General features: G+C 35.9%; 1 protein-coding gene across 1 annotated transcript in view; it reads right to left on the bottom strand.

Annotated features, from left to right (window-relative positions):
- The window catches only part of KNL1 (kinetochore scaffold 1), a 52,710-nt gene that overhangs the window by 19,971 nt on the left and 14,664 nt on the right, over window positions 1-18,075 (bottom strand). The window contains exons 10-11 of the mRNA XM_036736685.1: window positions 9,211-9,278; window positions 7,864-7,962 (exon numbers count right to left, since the gene is read on the bottom strand). Of these exons, the coding sequence (XP_036592580.1) occupies window positions 7,864-7,962; window positions 9,211-9,278 (167 nt within the window). The remainder of the gene's footprint in view (window positions 1-7,863; window positions 7,963-9,210; window positions 9,279-18,075) is intronic.

The raw sequence follows: 18,075 nt of genomic DNA, 5'->3' as shown, positions 1-18,075 counted from the left end.
CACAGATCCATGGGTGAAGAGGAGTGGTTGTGAATACTGGCCTTAGATGTATATTTAGTACAGGATGGCTCTGATCCTAGGAGCAGAGGACAGCACCATAGATTAAAGGCCAACTGGCAGTTCAGTAACTCTGAACCTGGAGGGCATACCAGCAGCTCAATAGTTGTTGAGTGTATCAGCAGGCTGCTGAAACTCCCAATTGGAAACAAGCTGAGTCAAACTTGGACCAAGAACTTGCAAAACTTAGACCAGAGGGCAGTGAACAGACCTCTCCACTGATCATACCACTTCAGGACCACTGAAAGTTTACAGGCTCCCTGCTAGAGCTATGAAAATAACAAAAGCACATCAGAGGACAGAAGTTCAGACTCTTTTCCCCACCATGAAAAGTCCAACACTACTATAAGTTCCCAAGTCAAAAAGTAGGTTGGAAAAATGAGCAAACAAACAAACAAAAAAGAACTCAACTATAAAGAGCTATTATGGTGACAGGGAAAATCAGGATACAAACAAAGAAGGGAATGATTTTAAGTAAAAAGAATAAACAAAGCCTGAAAGACACAAGTCCAACTAGAATTCCTACAAGAATTAAAGAAGAAACTAAAAATTAATTTTAAAAACCAAATGAGAGCAGTAGGAAAAAGGATGGGGGAAAAAAAAAAACTAGGGAAGAAAGATATGGAAAGAGAATAAACAGCTTGGAAAAAGCAGTACAAGACCTTACTAAATAACTCCTCAAAAACGAGAACTGGCCAAATGGAAGCTAATGACACCATGAAATAATGAGAAATAATAAAACAAAGTCAAAAGCCTGGGGGGAAAAAGGGAAAATGTGAAATTTCTCATAAAGACAATGGACCTGGAAAACAGAGGAGAGATAAAATAAGAATCAGCACACTACCTGAAAGTCATTTTAAAACAAGAGCCTAAATATTTATTTTAAGAAATCATAAAAGTAAACTGTCCAGGTATCTTAGAATCAAAAGGCAAAATAGAAACTGAAAAAATCTACCTGTCACCTCTTAAAGGAAACCCCAAAATGAAAACTTCTGAGAATATTATAACTAAAATCCAAAGCTCTCAGGTTAAGAGAAAATACTATAAAACAAGCAGAACGAATTCAAGTACCGAGGAGTCACAATTAGGATCACGCAAGATTTAGCAGCTACTATCATAAAGAGGAAGAGAGTTTGGAATATATTCCATAAGACAAAGAATCTAGGCTTACAGCCAAGAATACTCTACTCAAGAAAACTAAGTGTAATCCTACAAAGGAAAAAAATGGATCTTTAAAAAAAAAAAGGACTTCCAAGCATTCCTGATGAAAAGACTGGAGCTAAGTAGAAAATCTGACATACGAACAAAGGAGTCAAATGAAGTATATAAAGGTAAACATGAGTGAAAAATAATAAAGGACTAAACAAGGTTAAAATGTCTACCTTCTCATATGGGGAGATGATATATGCTGCCCCTCAGAATTTTTTCATCACCAGGGATCATAGAGGAAGTCTAATTAGAGCTCCGGGGTGTGATTCTGCTGTGTTTGAAAGATCTCAAAATAAGACTGGGTGGATGAGGAAGAGGAATGTGCTGAGAGAGGGGAGAAGTGAAATGAAGAATGGGGAAAATTATCTCACAAAAGTGGAGCACAAAAAGGAGTTTATACAATAATAAGGAAAGGGAAATAGGGGATGTACATAACACTTGAAGCTTGCTTCCATCTGAACTGCTTAAAAGAAGGAAGAATACACATACACATAGTTGGGAATAGAAATACATCTTATCTAAGGGGCAAATAGAAAGGAAAGGTTAAGGGAAAAGGGAAGAATAAGAGGGGTAGGTAGATTAATGGAGGCATTAGTCAAAAGCAAAACATACTCTTTTTAAAGAGAGGATGGGGAAAAAAGGAGAGGATAAATATAAGATAATAGGATGGAGGGAAATACACAGTTAACAATCATAATGGTGAATGTGAATGGGATGGACATAAATAAATTGGAAGAGGATAGCAGATTTAGAAATAAGAATCCAACAGTATGTTATCTATAAGAAACATGAAACACACACACACACACACACACACACAACATAGTATCTAGATTCTTAAAGGAAGAGTTAAATGAAGTATAGGAAAAAACAGACAGAAAAACTGTGAAAGTGGGGGAATCTCAATTCGTCCCTCTCAAAACCTAAATAAACTGAACCAAAAAATAAGAAAAAAATTGAGGACTAGAATACAATTTTAGAAAAGTTAGATATATTATTCTTCTGGAGAATATTCAAGTGGCCTTGAGGCCCCAGGTTCCTCACCCCAGGTCTATTTACATAAAAGCTAAGGTAGATAGACAAATTCAAAGTAACAAAATGTATCATTAAATATGAATATTTGTATTACAAAAGGATTCTTCCTTTTTACCTATTTATGACTTCCTTTAACTAGAAAGCTCTCCTAGTTTAACATTTAACTGGATCATAAGATCAAGATTTAGCATTAGAAGGGGTCTTAGAAGTCATCTAGTCCCCCTCAGTTTATAGATGATGAAATAAAATTGCCTTTTCAGCTCATGGTTGGGGGGAAGGGGATCCTCTTTGTTCTTTAAGTTCTTTTCTTTTGTAATAGTCATTTCATTTCACTTACCTATAAAGATTTGTAAACACTTGTATCATTCAAAAACTGCCTAGGAGCTCAGCTATTACTGGTTGCCCCTGGGTCTGATTACAAAACATTCTTTACAGAAATAAAGATAGATCTAAATAATTGGAGAGATATTAATTGCTGGCATTAGGCCATGTCAATACACTACAAATGACAGCAGCATATAAAATCAATTTGCTTATTCCATGCTATGCCAATCAAATTACCAAAAGATTATTTTGTCAAAAAACAGAAAAATTTAGTAAAAAAAAAAATAACGTAATTCACTAGAAGGAACCAAAGATCAAGAATCTCAAAGGAAAACAGAAGAAAATGGGAAGAAAGGGAGCCTACCTGTACTGTATCTCAAACTATATTACAAAGCAGGTACAATAAAAGCTATTTGGTACTGGTAAAAAATAAAAATGTCAAAGAGTGGAACAGTGGAACAGATTAAGTACAAAGCATACATAAACAAACATAGTAGTAACAGTGTTCAATAAACCCAAAGACCCTCAACAGTCTGGGTAAAGATTCACTATTCAACAAAAACTGCTAGGAAAACTAAAAATCAGTACGGTAAAAAATAATTTTTAGATCAATGTTTCACACCATAAATCTAAATAAACCCCAAGTGGCTACATGACTTAGATATCATAAACAAATTAAAAAAGCAAGAAAGAAAATATCTCTTGCAACCTTGAATAGAGGAAGAGTTCCTGACAAGAGAGATTATCATAGGGGTGGGGAACCTGTGACCTCATGGCCACATGGGGCCTTCTAGGTCTTTGGGTACAGCCTTTTGACTGGGTCCAAGTTTTACAGAACAAATTCTTTTATAAAGGGGATTTGTTCTGTGAAGTTTGGATTCAGTCAAAGGACTGCACTTGAGGACCTAGAGGGCCACATGTGGCCTTGAGGCTGCAAGACGACATAGAAGATAAAATGGATAATTTTCATTACATACATTTTATTAGTTTTTGCACAAAAAACACCAATGTAGTTAAAATTAGGCAATGATTATCTGGGAAAAAATTATTAAATTGAACAAGAGCCATTCATCAATAGATAACTGGTTAAAGAACAACATCTCAAGGGAATAATCCAAGTTATCAACAATCATATGAAAAAATGTGCCAAATCACTAATAATTCTTTTAAGACAGTTCAGGTACTCTTTTTTGCATGAAGTCTTCCCAAATTCCTTCAACTGCTAGTACCCCTCCAAACTACCTTGTATTTAACTACTTGGTATTTATTTTTATTCACTTTACATTTATGCTATATATGCTTATAGATGTACTTGACTCTTCCTTTAGAATATATAAGCTTATTATGAGTAGGGATTATTTCATTTTTTGTAATTATATCCCCCATATCTAGCACAGGGCCTGGCAGGTGCTTAACAAGTGCTTGTTGATTAACTAATGAGCACCACTATAAAAGAAGACCAAATGTCCTATGAAATTGATGAGGTTTGGGGGTGCTGGGACCCTGATAATGCCAAGGCACAGTTGCCTGGAATGAATTCACATACTCAAGCCTTCTCTTAGTCAAGGGGCAAGAAAGTTTATTCTAACACTTTAGTGAAAGTAGGTAAGGGTCCTTATGTAACCTGTGAGAGAATTAGGATGGTGCTGGGGCTTATATGGAAAAGAAGCATGGGAAAGGAATGCTAGGGATGCTAATTAGGTAATCTAGGGGTCCAGGTGTCTTTGGGAGCTATGGATGGGAAAGTGTAGGGAGTATATCAGACGTTGAGGGAAATGTCAGAGACATGGATCTTGGGGATCTGGTCCCACGAGAGTCCTTGGGACAGTCAGGGAAACACACCCTTGAGTCAGGCACCCCTCTGTCTGTTCTGATAAGAGAATGTGTTCTGCAACAAGAGAAAATTTTCTCACAGGACAGGGGCCTACTGAGAAATTGGGAGGCTTCCGGAGACATGATCTTAGGCCTGGGGCCAAACATCCACCAAAATGACATTTTTTGGTTGACTTTGGATATATGATGAAACCAATTCTGCCAATTCCTTTATTTGCCTCTTCAAAGAACTATGAGCCAGCCTGTCATTTGGCTGCAACTTCCGTCTTCTGGTTTCATTTATAGCAAACTGTCCAGAAGGATATGATTTGGTTCCTCTAGTAGTGGGCCTATTTGCTGGACATTTAATATTTAGAGTGCCAAGAGTGGAGTTAATGCTTATTGATATCCTAAAAAGAACCTGACTTTTAGCATACTTTGGCTCCTTTTCTGCCACTTTCACTGCAGGAGCATCATAGGCAGCCTAGGGCTAAGGGCCACTTTCTAATCTTTGTTTCATGAGTTGATGAGGCAAAAGAATTTATTATGAAGTGGTCAACCTATTGGTGATAATGCTGGATAATACAGAGCTGGGCTGGTTCTGGAAAAGGTGACCTACTCCCCTGCTAGGACAATAATCTCAAGCTTTTGAGGATGGTGGAACCTCAGAGGACTTGCATTTCACTTCTGTTTCAGCCTTTAAGGACAGGGGGTCACCTCCAAGCCAAAGTGAGGTATAGGAAGAGATCTCGGTAGGGTTTCACAATCTGTGCCTTTGTTTATCTCACTTAATGGGTATCTACCTACTATTTTGCCTTAGCCAAAATAGTAACTGCATGATCCACCATTATTCCAGATAACTGTTGATGAAGCATGATACTCACCTCCAGGGAGGTGATGGACTCAATGTACACAATATATTTTGGGACATAGCAAATATGGGAATTTGTTTTGCTTGACTATGCATATTGGTTATAAGGTCTTACTTAGTTTTCCTTTTTTTCCCCTCCCAATTGAAGGAGGAGTTAGGAGGGAAAGGAAGCTCATGATAGGCTTTCTTAAAAAAAGAAAGAAAAGGGCGTCATTGAAGCAATTTTTTAAATTCCCAGAAGAGAACAGGAAGAAATAGGCAAGACACTTTGAAAATTACATGTTGAATTATATACTTAAAAGGAAAAGCAAGCCATATATAAAAGAGATTCAGTGTCATTTACAATCCTCTTTTTATGTTCTACTTTGTATTTGGTGGTTTGTCAGATTCAGAATTTTTTTTTAAACCACTAGCAGTCATGGTTTATAGCTCCTGCTTTTTTGGATTCAGCTACCTGTTACATTTTATTCCAGCCCTTAATATATTTTTGACTTGTTTCTCGCAAGCAGTGAATTGTTGGGTTTTGGTTTCTAATTCAGTCTGTAGTTTATTTCCTTTTAATGGCAAATTTAGCACATTAACATTCAAACTAATAATTGTTTAATTTGTTTTTCCCTCAATCTGATCTTGTTATATTTCATATATATTATTAAATTATCATTATGTATGATATATTATTTTTCTTTTTGCACCAACCCAAAGAACCATACTGTTTTAACAGCCCAAACTAACACATAACCACCCTAGCCCATACCCCCAAACCAGATAAAGCTCATTTTACTTTGCAATAAATTGACATTAAACAATAACTTCCCTTCTCCCTCCCCCCACTATCAAAACCAGACTCTAAGGTTCTACTTTTATCAATACACACACCACACACACACACACACACACACACACACACACACACACACACCCCTCTTGTGTATTGATAAGAATACAATAGAATTCAATTTACTTAAATGTAGTTGAACAAGTATATAACAATCTAAAAGCCTCATTTTGTCAAATAGTTTCCTACTAATCATAAAATATTTATCTGAAGTACTAAAAAGTACAAAATTGATTTGTGTTTAATCTTTGAACACTTTCACTCTTTAGTGAAATGTGCTTAAGAAAACAAAAAAAAAAGCTAAAATCAGATCACAAGTATACCGGATAACACACAAACTTGATAATCAACCCTTTAATAATGAAAAGTTGCCTATATCTTTATTTTTATTTTTAAAATCTAGGTCCTCCGGGCTAGACATGCAGAACAGAGACCATGATGGTCCCGATTACCCTTTTGGATCTGAACAAGATCTTTGATCTGTTCCATTTTCGAAATGATCTGGCCTACTCCTACCTTTGGTAACCCGGTGGCACCAGGAGCTCACTGTACTGACATGCTGAACTTAATGCCATCAGACTGGTATAGCCACCTGCAGCTCAGAGCTCCAGGGCTCACATCAGGTACCCTCACCTTCCCTGGTAGCTGAGATTATAGGCATGTGCCACCATGCCTGGTCATATCTTAAAAAATATATGTAGCTCTTTCTTAAGGTCAGAATTGTGAATAAAGGCACAATCTTATTATTAAAAACTCTTAAGTGAAAACTGACTGTTTCTATACTAGTTCAAAATAGGAGGATTCATTTTCCATTTTCTCACTTCTCAATGTTCATGTTTTATTAGTTTACTTAAAGAAGATGTAACCATTATTGGCACAGACCCAAAAGAGGTCAAAGACAGAGGAAAAAGAACTATGTGTACAAAAATAATCATAGAAACATTCTTATATCAAAGAATTGAAAAAAAAAAAAAAGCAGGTGCCCATCCACTGGGCAACAGCCGAACAAATTACAGTATATAAATCTAACAAAATATTATACTGAAAGAAATGAGGAATATGATGAAATCAGAGAAAACTAGGAAAATTTGTATGAAATATTACAGAATGAAATAAGCAGAATCAGGAGAACAACTTATACAATGACCACAATAATCTATGGAAAAACAATTCTGAATGACTACAGAACTGTTCAATGCAGTGAGCTATAGATTTACTGAGAGGGAAGTGAAAGACCAGAAGTGCAGAATGAGACATATTAACAAGGTAAATTTTTATTACTACTTTAAAAAACCTGCACATTAACAGAAGTTCATAGTTTCAACTTTGTTCTTTGCATATTAAAATGTTTTTATTTGTTGATGGCTGGTGATTAAGTTCATAATCAAAAGGAACCTTTTAGCAAAGACTGGTCAACTAAGATCATAAGAGATGGGAGAAACCTTAGAAATCACTTACTCCAATTGCCTCAATTTGCAGATAAAGAAGTAGAGGCCCTGAAAAACCAAATGACTTGTCCAAGGTCACACAGATGGTAAAAAAAAAAAATCAAAGCCTAGTTTTTGAATCCTGGTATTCTAACTTCAAAATTAGGTGGGGAGGGTTCCCACTAGACTAAACTTTAAAAAAAAAATTTCAGTGTCTATACTGGTACTACTAGGCAATTAAGTAGAACAAAATTTAAACAAAGGTAAAGTACATAAAAGAGGTTTCAACTTACATTGCCTGGAAGGGTGCTCTGTCGAGGTTTCTGAATTAGAATGTGGACCTGCAGAAGTGATAAGAACTCTCTTACAGTGATCCTACCATCATGGAGTTTCTGAGGAAGAAAAGAAAATATTGTATTATCATTTGAATTATGTTCTCTTTCGCTATTATCACCTCATATTTATTTAATAGTTTTCTTCCAAAGAGATGAGAGTACTTTATCCATATTTATTAATCTATATATGTGAATTATCCAGAAAATACAATCACTCTTATTTTCCCAGAGTATACAGTAAATGAGCATATATTATTCAAAGAATTTCAGAGCAGAAACACGCCACCTTAGGGAAAAGGGAAATGAATATTAAGAAGGGTTATGTGACCTTCCCAAAGTCAAGCAGATGTTTATTTGTAAAACCACGACTAGAATCCAGATCCTTTGTCTTCTAGTTTATTACTCCTTCTGCTATAATATGCTGCTACTCTCAGCAAAAAACTGATTTAGATTCTCCTTAACATTCTATAAAGCAATATGGAATTAACACTAAAAAAGCAACTAAAACATTTCTACCCTTTAGCCCAAAGCTCCGACTGCTAAGCGTATACCCCAAGGAGGGCAAAGACAAAAAAGGTTGAATATACATCAAAATATCCATAGGAACATTTTTTGCAGGGGTAAAAAGCTGAAAACAAAATGATCCCCATCAATTGGGGCATGCTAAACAAATTTCTCTATGTGAATGTAATAGATTTTTACTGCACAATAAGAAATTAATAAGAAGAATTCACAGATGCATAAGACTTAGAAGAAGTATTCCAGAGTAAAATAGTAAGAATATACATGACTATAATATAAATGGAAATAATAACAATAAAACCACAAAATTAACATTGTAACCATTAAAACTAAGAAGTTTGGTCCTTGAAAATTATAAAGAAAATATAATTCCATTTGTATTGTGTAGAGTTAGGGGACTGAATATGGAACTATTTAGTATATTGTCAGGCCTCAGGTGGTGTGCTGCTTGTTTGGTTTGCTGAAATATTTCTTTTCCTTTTTCTCTGTTAGTATTCTTTGTTACATTGGATGGACTGCTAGGTAAGGAAATGATATATTGGAAATAAAGGTGATATAAACGTACAAAAATTTTTAAATTTATTTTTAAAAAAAAGAAAGAAATACTTTCAAAAGTGCTACTATTCAACATGAAAAGAGCTGAGAAATTAGCCTGGATATCTTTATAGCTACGGCTATACTCAGTGCATTAAGCTGTGCCATCTAACTGACGTTAAAAGGAAAACATAGAAAGTCACAGGATTAGCTGTAAGATTTTCAGCTTTTTCAAATGCTTTAACACACCTCTTTCAAGTTCTCTTCACAAATGTGGTCCACAAGAAATTGTGATTCCATCTGACTGCTCTGCTGCACTAGGAGAAAAAAGAGAAGTTAAGAGATAAATAAGTCAGAAAGAACTTCACTGACAAACTGTATTGGGGATCCTTGAAGAGTTTGGCCTTTGTTTCCTTTGATTAATTCAGTGTCTTTCATTGAGTCTTACTAGGTGCTAAGCCCCAGGCCCAAACCCCTATATTAGGTGCTAAGCCTATGTGGGTGTGAATTGGTAACTAAGGTGGGGCACCAGGTGGGGCCAATGAAGGGAGGTGCTAGCTCCAGAGCCAATCAGTAGGAGCCTAAGTTCTGGTCACTCAGATGACATTTGATGACATCTGAAACTATAAAAAGAGAGAACAGAGTTATCTGCTTAGGGCTCTCACTCTTGGAGGTGCGCTGATGTGGAGACTTCTGGCAGCTGTAGTTAAGAGCCCTCCAGCTTATAAACCCAGATGTTCAGACTTTGTTAAACTCTGGTCACTATGCATTGAGATTTGAATCAGACAAGGTCTGTTTGTTGATGATAGTAATTTGTTTGTATTTGCTCTGAAGTTCAGGGTGCTTGCTTTTTCCCCTTAACTAAGTGAATGGTACTTGTATGCTGGATTAAAGTAAAATTGTTAACCCCTTAATGTTGCTTTCCTTAGTAAAGCAGATCAAAAGAACTTGAGCGTGCAGCATTCCATGAGCTGGTTGTTGTTGGTTTTATACCCCCACAACAGCTGCTAGCCGAATTGTTGAAACACAAACTCTATTCTAGTTCTCACTCATGTTTGTGTAACTGAACCTGAAATCACCTAGAGAGACCTTTCTGCAAGGGTCATATAGACAGGCAGCTTATTTCTAGTTAAGTTCACTGTTCAGGTTGAATCCATTTTTACCAAGTCTTTGTCACTCACTTTATGTTTCTGTAGGGCTTCCCTACTTAAGAGTTGACTAAAATGACTTGGAGCTGAAAAACATAAACTTTAAATTCTAAAATCACAAAACATTAATTTCAAAGCACCAAAAAAGGCCTAAACAATATTCATGTATTTCATACACTGAGAAATTCTCATTATTTGTCAAACCAAGAGATAAATACTTTAAGTTAAATGCTGCAGACAAATCTACAGTAAAGATGGCGGAATAAGGCAGGAAATTATCTGGCTCTCCCAAATTTCCCTCCAAATAACTTAAAACAACATCTCAAGTAGAATTTTAGAGAGGCAGAAAAAATAAAAAGTTGTGATAAAGCAGTCATCTAGTCTAAGACAACTTAGGACATTAGGAAATATCTGACCTATGGGGTGGTGGTCTGACTGAGGGAAATGCAGATACCACTATATCAACAAACAGCAAGCCTTGGGGGTAGCTGTGTTGGTGAGAACTTTAGTCCTGTGGGTCAGAGATTGATTGGGGGAAGACTGCAGGGGCCCTCTGCTGGCATTAGAAGTGGAGCACTGGATGCAGGGCCCAAGCAGTTGACTGGACGTGGTCCCGGGCTGTGGCTGTCCTTGAGGAGGACTGAGTACACGCCAGTGAGTATGATTGCAGAGGGGCAGCACCATTTGAAGTTCTGGGACAGAGAGCTGATTGTGGTCACTCTGAGGAGAGCAAAGCCCCTGGTATTAGGCAGGTTCATGGCAGAAAGGTGAACCAATGCTTGTAGCACTGGGGGAACTGAGGTGTGTCTCCAGGACTTCATGGAGATTGAGGGTGTTTGTGGCAGAAAGGGAGAGTGAAAGGGAGAAGGAGACAGAGAAAGGAGAGGGAAAGGGAGAGAGGGAGGGATGGGGAGGAGGGAGAGGGGGGGGAGAGAGGGGGGGAGGGGGGGAGAGAGAGGGGGAGAGAGGGGGAGAGAGAGGGAGAGAGAGAGAGAGAGAGAGAGAGAGAGAGAGAGAGAGAGAGAGAGAGAGAGAGAGAGAAGATAAACAGTGGGGGAAAACAGAACAGAGGACAATACACAACTAGTTATTTTAACTTTAAATGTGAATGGGATGAACTTACCCATAAAACGGAAATGGATAACAGAATGGAATAAAAACCAGAACCCGACAATATTTTGTTTACAAAAAACACATTTAAAAATGAAGAGTAAAAATAAGGGGCTGGAATAGAATTTATTATGCTTCAGCTGATGTAAAAAAAGCAGGGGTGGCAAATCATGATTTCAGACAAAGTTAAAGCTAAAATAGATTTAATTAAAAGAAATAAGCAAAGAAACTACATTATGTTAAAAGGTACCATAGAAAATAAAGTAATATCAATACTAAACATATATGTACCAAATGCTATAGCATCCAAATTTATAAAGGAAAAGATAAATGAATTGCAGGTGGAAATGGATAGCAAAACCATAACAGTAGGGGGACTTCAACTTTCCCCCTCTTGGGACTAGATAAATCCACCCAAAAAATAAATAAGAAAGAAGTCAAGGAGATGAATAGAATCTTAGGTAAGCTAGATATGATAGACATCTGGAGAGAACTGAATAGGTGGTGCATGGCACCTTTACAAAAACTGACAATATATTAGGGCATAAAAACTTTAGTCAAATGCAGAAAAGCAGAAATAATAATTGTACCCTTTTCCAATCATAATGCAATAAAAATTATATTTAATAAGGGATCATGGAAACATTAAAAATTAATTGGAAACTAAATAACCTAATTTTGGGTTAAAGAGCAAGTCATAGAAACAATAAATAATTTTGTCAAAGAGACTGATAATATTGAGACAACATACCAAAACATGTCGGATGCAGCAAAAGCAGTAATCAGAGGAAAATTTATATTTCTAAATGTTTACATCAATAAAATAGGGAAAAAGCAGACCAATGAATTGGGTATACAATTAAAAAAAACAAAGTAGGAAAAGAACTTAAAAATCCTCAATTAAACACCAAATTGGAAATTCTGAAAATTAAAGGTAAGATTAGTAAATCAAATGTAAGAAAACCATTGAATTAATAAATAAAACCAGGGGTTAGTTTTGTGGGGAACAAAACAACCCAATAAAATAGATAAAGCATTACTTAACATGATTTTTAAAAAGAAAGAAAACCAAACCAACAGTATCAAAAATGAAAAGGGTAACTATACCACTAAGGAAGATGAAATCAAAGCAATCATTAGGAGTTACTTTGCCCAATTATATGCCAACAAATTTAACAATTTAAGTGAAATGGAATAATATTTACAAAAATATAAACTGCCTAGATTAATAGAAGAGGAAATAGGATATCTAAAGAAACCTATTTTAGAAAGAGAAACTGAATAGGCCAAATGAGCTTCCTAAGAAAAAAGGATCAGGACCAGATAGTTTACAAGTGAATTCTACAAAACATTTAAAGATCAACTAATTCTAATATTAAATAAATTATTTGAAATAATAGGCAAAGAAGTCCTACCAAACTCCTTTTATGAAACAAATATGGTGCTGATAGCTAAACCACAAAGAGCAAAATAAGAGAAAGAAAATTATACACCAATTTCACTAAGAATATGGATGCAAAAATCCTAAATAAAATACTAGATAGGAGACTACAGCAATATATCGCCAAAATTATACATTGTGACCAAGTGAGATTTTCACCAGAAATGCAGGGTTGGTTCAATATAAGGAAAACTATTAATTGATTATACCAATAACAAAAGTAACAAAAATATAATTATATCAATAGATGCAGAAAAAGCTTTTGACAATATGCAACACTCATTCCTATTAAGAACACTTGAAAGCATTAAGTATAAAGGGATTTTTCCTTAAAATGATAAGAAGCATCTACCTAAAACCATTAGCAAGTATTACCTGTTAAGCGGGGGGAAGGTAGAAGCTTTTCCAGTAAGATCAGGGGTGAAGCAAGGATGCCCATTATCACCACTATTATTCAATATTGTATTAGAAATGCTAGCAATAACCCATAGTTACCAGAAAAAATGCTCAATATCATTATTGATTAGAGAAATGCAAATTAAGTCAACTATGAGGTACCACCTCATACCTATCAGATTGGCTAATACAACAACAACAACAACAGAAAATGATGGATGTTGGAGGGAATGTGGGAAAACTGGGACACTTATACACTTTTGGTGGAATTGTGAACTGATCCAACCATATGGAGAGCAATTTGGAACTATGCCCAAAGAGCTATAAAACTGCATTGATCCAGCAATATCACTGCTAGGTCTATATCTCAAAGACATCAAGAAAAGGGGGAAAGAACCTATATGTACAAAAATATCTATAAGCAGCTCTTTTTGTGGCAGCTAAGAATTAGAAATCGCAGGGATGCCCATGAATTGGGGAATGGCTAAACAAAGTGTGGTAGATTGTGATGGAATATTATTGTGCTGTAAAAAGTGACAAGAAGGATGATTTCAGAAAAACCTGGAAAAACGTGCATGAATTGATATAAAATGAAGTGAAAAGAACTAGGAGAACATTATACACATTAACAGCAATATTGTTTGATGAAGAACTGTGAATGACTTAGCTATTTTTAGCAATACAATGATCTAAGTCTTCTAAGAAAATCCCAAAGGACTAATGATGAAATATACTATCTGACTCCTGAGAAAGGACTGGTATTGTTCTTCTAGTCACAAAATGACTAACATGAAAATGTTTTACATGATTACCAATGTGTAACCTATATCTCATTGCTTACCATCTCAAGGAGGGAATAAGGGAGAGATAGAATTTGGAATTCAAAATGAAAAAAAGTTTAAAAACTGTTTTAACATGAAATTAAGGGAAAAATTAAAAAATATATGTATATATGTATTTTTTTTTTTTGGAGAGGGGAAGGAGGCAAGGCAATTGGGGTTAAGCAATTTGCCCAAGGTCACACAGCTAGTAAAGTGTGCCAAGTGTCTAAGGCTAGATTTGAACTCAGGTCCTCCTGACTCCATGGCCTGTGCTCTACTCACTGCGCCACCTAGCTGCCCCAATAAAATATATTTTTTAAAAAAGAATGCTAGCAATAGCAATAAGAGAAGAAAAAGAAATTGAAGGAATCAGACTAGGCAATGAGGAAATAAAACTATCTCTCTTTGCAGATGACATGATGATATAGTTGGAAAATCCCAGTGATTCAACTAAAAATTATTTCAAACAATAATTTTAGCAAAGTAGCAGGATATGAAATAAATCTACATATATCATCAGCTTTTCTACATATTGCCAACGAAGCCCTGAAAGAATAGATAGTAAGAGATATTTCACTTAAAGTAACTGTAGACTATAAAATACTTGGGAACATACCTGTCAAGACAAACTCAGGAACTACATAAACATAATTATAAAACACTTTTTATACAAAAAAAGTTACATTTAACTGGACACAGTAGTAAATAATTATAGTAACTTTGAGTTTCATAAATGTAAAGGTCTAAGCTTTTAGGATAAGAACTCATTATCTGGTAAAAAAAAATTCTGAGAAAACTAGAAAGCAGCCTGGCAGAAACTAGGTATGGACCATTATCTTACACTATTTCCAAGATAAGGTAAAAATAGATACATGACCTAGATATAAAGGGAGCTACCATAAGTAAATTAGAGGAGCATGGAATATATTACATAACAGATTTATGGATAAGAGAAGAATTTATGAATAAGAGATAGAAACCACTGTGGAATGTAAAATGGATAGTTTTGATTACACTAAATTAAAAAGATTTTGTAAAAATAAAACCAATGTAGCCAAGATTAGAAGGAAAGCAGAAAATTGGGGGGAAATTTTTATAGCAGTTTCTTGGTTAATGGCCTCATATCTCAAATATATTGAGAACTGAGTCAAATTTATAAGAATATTAGTCATTCTCCAATTGACAAATAGTCAAAGGATAAGAATGAGCAGTTTTTGGAAGAGAAATCAAAGCTATATATAGTCATATAAAATACTCTAAATTATTGTTGATTATATCTATCAGATTGGCTAAAATGATAGAATGGGGAAATGACAAATACTGGAAGGGTTGTGGAAAAGTAAGGACATTAATATACTGCTGTTCAGTTGTTTCGGTTTTTGTCCAACTCTTCATGACCCCATTTGAGGTTTTCTTGGCAAAGATTCTAGAGTGGTTGTTCTTTCTCTAGCTCATTTTACAGATGAGGAAACTGAGGCAAACAGGGTTAAGTGACTTGCCCAGGGTTACACAGCTAGTAAGTATCTGGGGCCAGATTTGAATTCAGATCTCCCAGACTCCAGGCCCAGTGCTCTGTCTACTGGGCCACCTACCTGCAGGGGAAGAGTGGAGGATAAGTAGCTCTAGAACTAATGAAGCAACTGGGCCAAAGCTGAAAGGAAGCTCAACTGCAGATGCGTCTGGTGATGAAAGAAAAGTCTGATGCTGTAAAAATCAATATTGCATAGGAACCTGGAATCTAAGATCTATGAACCAAGGTAAGCTGGACATGGTCAAACAGGAGATGCGAAGATTAAACATTGACATCTTGGGTGTCAGTGAACTTAAATGGACAGGAATAGATGATTTTAATGCAGGTGATCACTACATATGCTACTGTGAACAGGAATCTCTTAGAAGAAATGTATTAGCCTTCATAGTCAATAAAAGGGTAAGAAAAGTAGTAATGGAACATATAATCTCAAAAATGATAAAATATCAGTTCAAATCCAAGGCAAACGATTCAACACATTTATACAAGTTTGTGCTCCAACTGAAGGGGGTAAAGTTGGTCAGTTCTATGAAGACCTACATCTTCTAGAATTAATGCCCTCCTCGACAATTCATCATAGGGGATTAGAACGCTAAAGGAGGAAATGAAAAGATAAGGCAAGTTTGTCCTTGAAACACAAAATGAAGCAGGGCAGAGACTAATAGAGTTTTGTTAAGATAACTCACTGGTCATAGCAAACAGTTTTTAAACAAACTAAAAGGCAGCTCTACACATGGACATCACCAGATGGTCAATATTTAAATCAAATTAATTATATACTTTGCAGCCAATGGTGGAAAAGTTCTATAATTTCAATTGAAACAAGACCTGGAGCTAATTATGACTCGGATCATGAGTTTTTTTATTACAAAATTCAGACTTAAATTGAAGTAGGGAAAACTATCAGACTGTATACGTATGACCTAAATCACATCCCTTATGAAGTAGAAGTGATAGATAGATTTAAGGTTTAAGATCTGATATATAGAATGCCTGAAGAACTATGGACAGAGGTTCAAAATACTACACAGGAGGCAGCAACAAAAAACATCCCAAAGAAGAGTAAGAAAGCAAAACGACTGTCTGATTAGGCTTTACTGATAGTGGAGGAAAGAAGGAAAGTGAAGGGAAAAGGAGAAAGGGAAAGATAAACCCAACTAATTGCAGAATTCCAGAGAATAGCAAGGAGAGATAAAAAAAGGTTTTCTTAAATAAGCACTGCGGAGAAACAGTAGAAAACAATAGAATGGGAAAGACAAGAGTTCTCTTCAAAAAAATTAGAGGTATCAAGGGAACATTTCATACAAAAATAGGCATGATAAAAGACAAAAATGATAGGGACTATAGAAATAGAAGACATTAAGAAGAGTTGGCAAGAATATACAGAAGAAATATCTTACCATCACTAATAACTATGATGGTATGATTACTGACCTAGAGCCAGACATCCTAGAGAATGAAGTCAAGTGGGCCTCTGGAAACACTGCTAACAATAAGGTTAGTGGAGGTGAAAGAATTCCAGCCCAGCTATTTAAAATCCTGAAAGATCATGCTGTTAAGGTGCTATGCTCAACATGCCAGGAAATTTAGAAAACAGTGGTCCCTGGACTGAAAAAAATCAGTTTATGTTCTGATCCTAAAGAAAAGCAACACCAAAGAATGTTCAAATTGCTGAACAATTGCACTCATTTCACGTGCCAGCAAGGTTATGCTTAAGATTCTGTAAGCTAGGCTTCAGTAATATGTGAACCAAGAATTATCAGAAGATCAGGCTGGTTTTCAAAGAGCAGAGGAACTAGAGACCAAATTGTTCCCTGGATTATGGAAAAAGCAAGGATGTTCCAGAAAAATATCTATTTCTCTTTCATTAACTACACTAAAGCCTTTGACTATGTGGATCAGAACAAAATGTGGCTAAGTGCTCAAAGACATGGAAGTACCAGGTCATCTTACTTCTCTCCTGAGTAACCTATATGTAGGCCAAGAAGCAACAGCTAGAATTGAACATGGAACAACTGATTGGTTTAAGATTGAAAAAGGAGTACAACAACTGTATATTGTCACCTTGTTTATTTAACTTAGATGCAGAGTACATCATGTGAAATGTCAAGCTGGACAAATCAAAAGCCAGAATTAAGGTTCAGGAAGAAATATCAACAATCTCAGATATGTAAATAATACCATTCTGATTGCTGCTGTTGTTTGTCCTTCATTCCCGAAGAGGACCATGACATCATGGAAGTAATAACATGACATGCAAGTGAACTGGATTTTAGTCACAGAGGGATGTGCAAAGTTACCAGCCTCACTTTCTCCTCCAGAGCCATCTGGGTTCAGTGGCCAAATACACATATGTGGTGCAAGACCTCAGCCTTTTAAAGCTAAATTCATTATCAGATCTCAGTTTGGCAGAGGCAACACCCATTCAGTGATTAAGACCAGGTTAAAAAAAAAAGGCAAAGAATGGCCTCTTTAACCCAGTCCAGCAAAAAAAAGAAAAAAATCATACTGGGAGGGGAAGACTCTCAGGGTTTGTGGCCAAAATAGAGAAACAATTCCTATTTACATTCACTCTGAGTCAATCAGGGCCCAAACAATGACCAAGTGGAGTTTGGCCTGGGACCTATTGTTGGCCAATTAGTGAGAACCAGAGTGATTTGGGTTTAA

Source organism: Trichosurus vulpecula, chromosome 8 (genome assembly GCF_011100635.1).
Source record: "Trichosurus vulpecula isolate mTriVul1 chromosome 8, mTriVul1.pri, whole genome shotgun sequence".
Taxonomy (NCBI): Eukaryota; Metazoa; Chordata; class Mammalia; order Diprotodontia; family Phalangeridae; genus Trichosurus; species Trichosurus vulpecula.
This window is presented reverse-complemented; position numbering and strand designations above follow the sequence as displayed.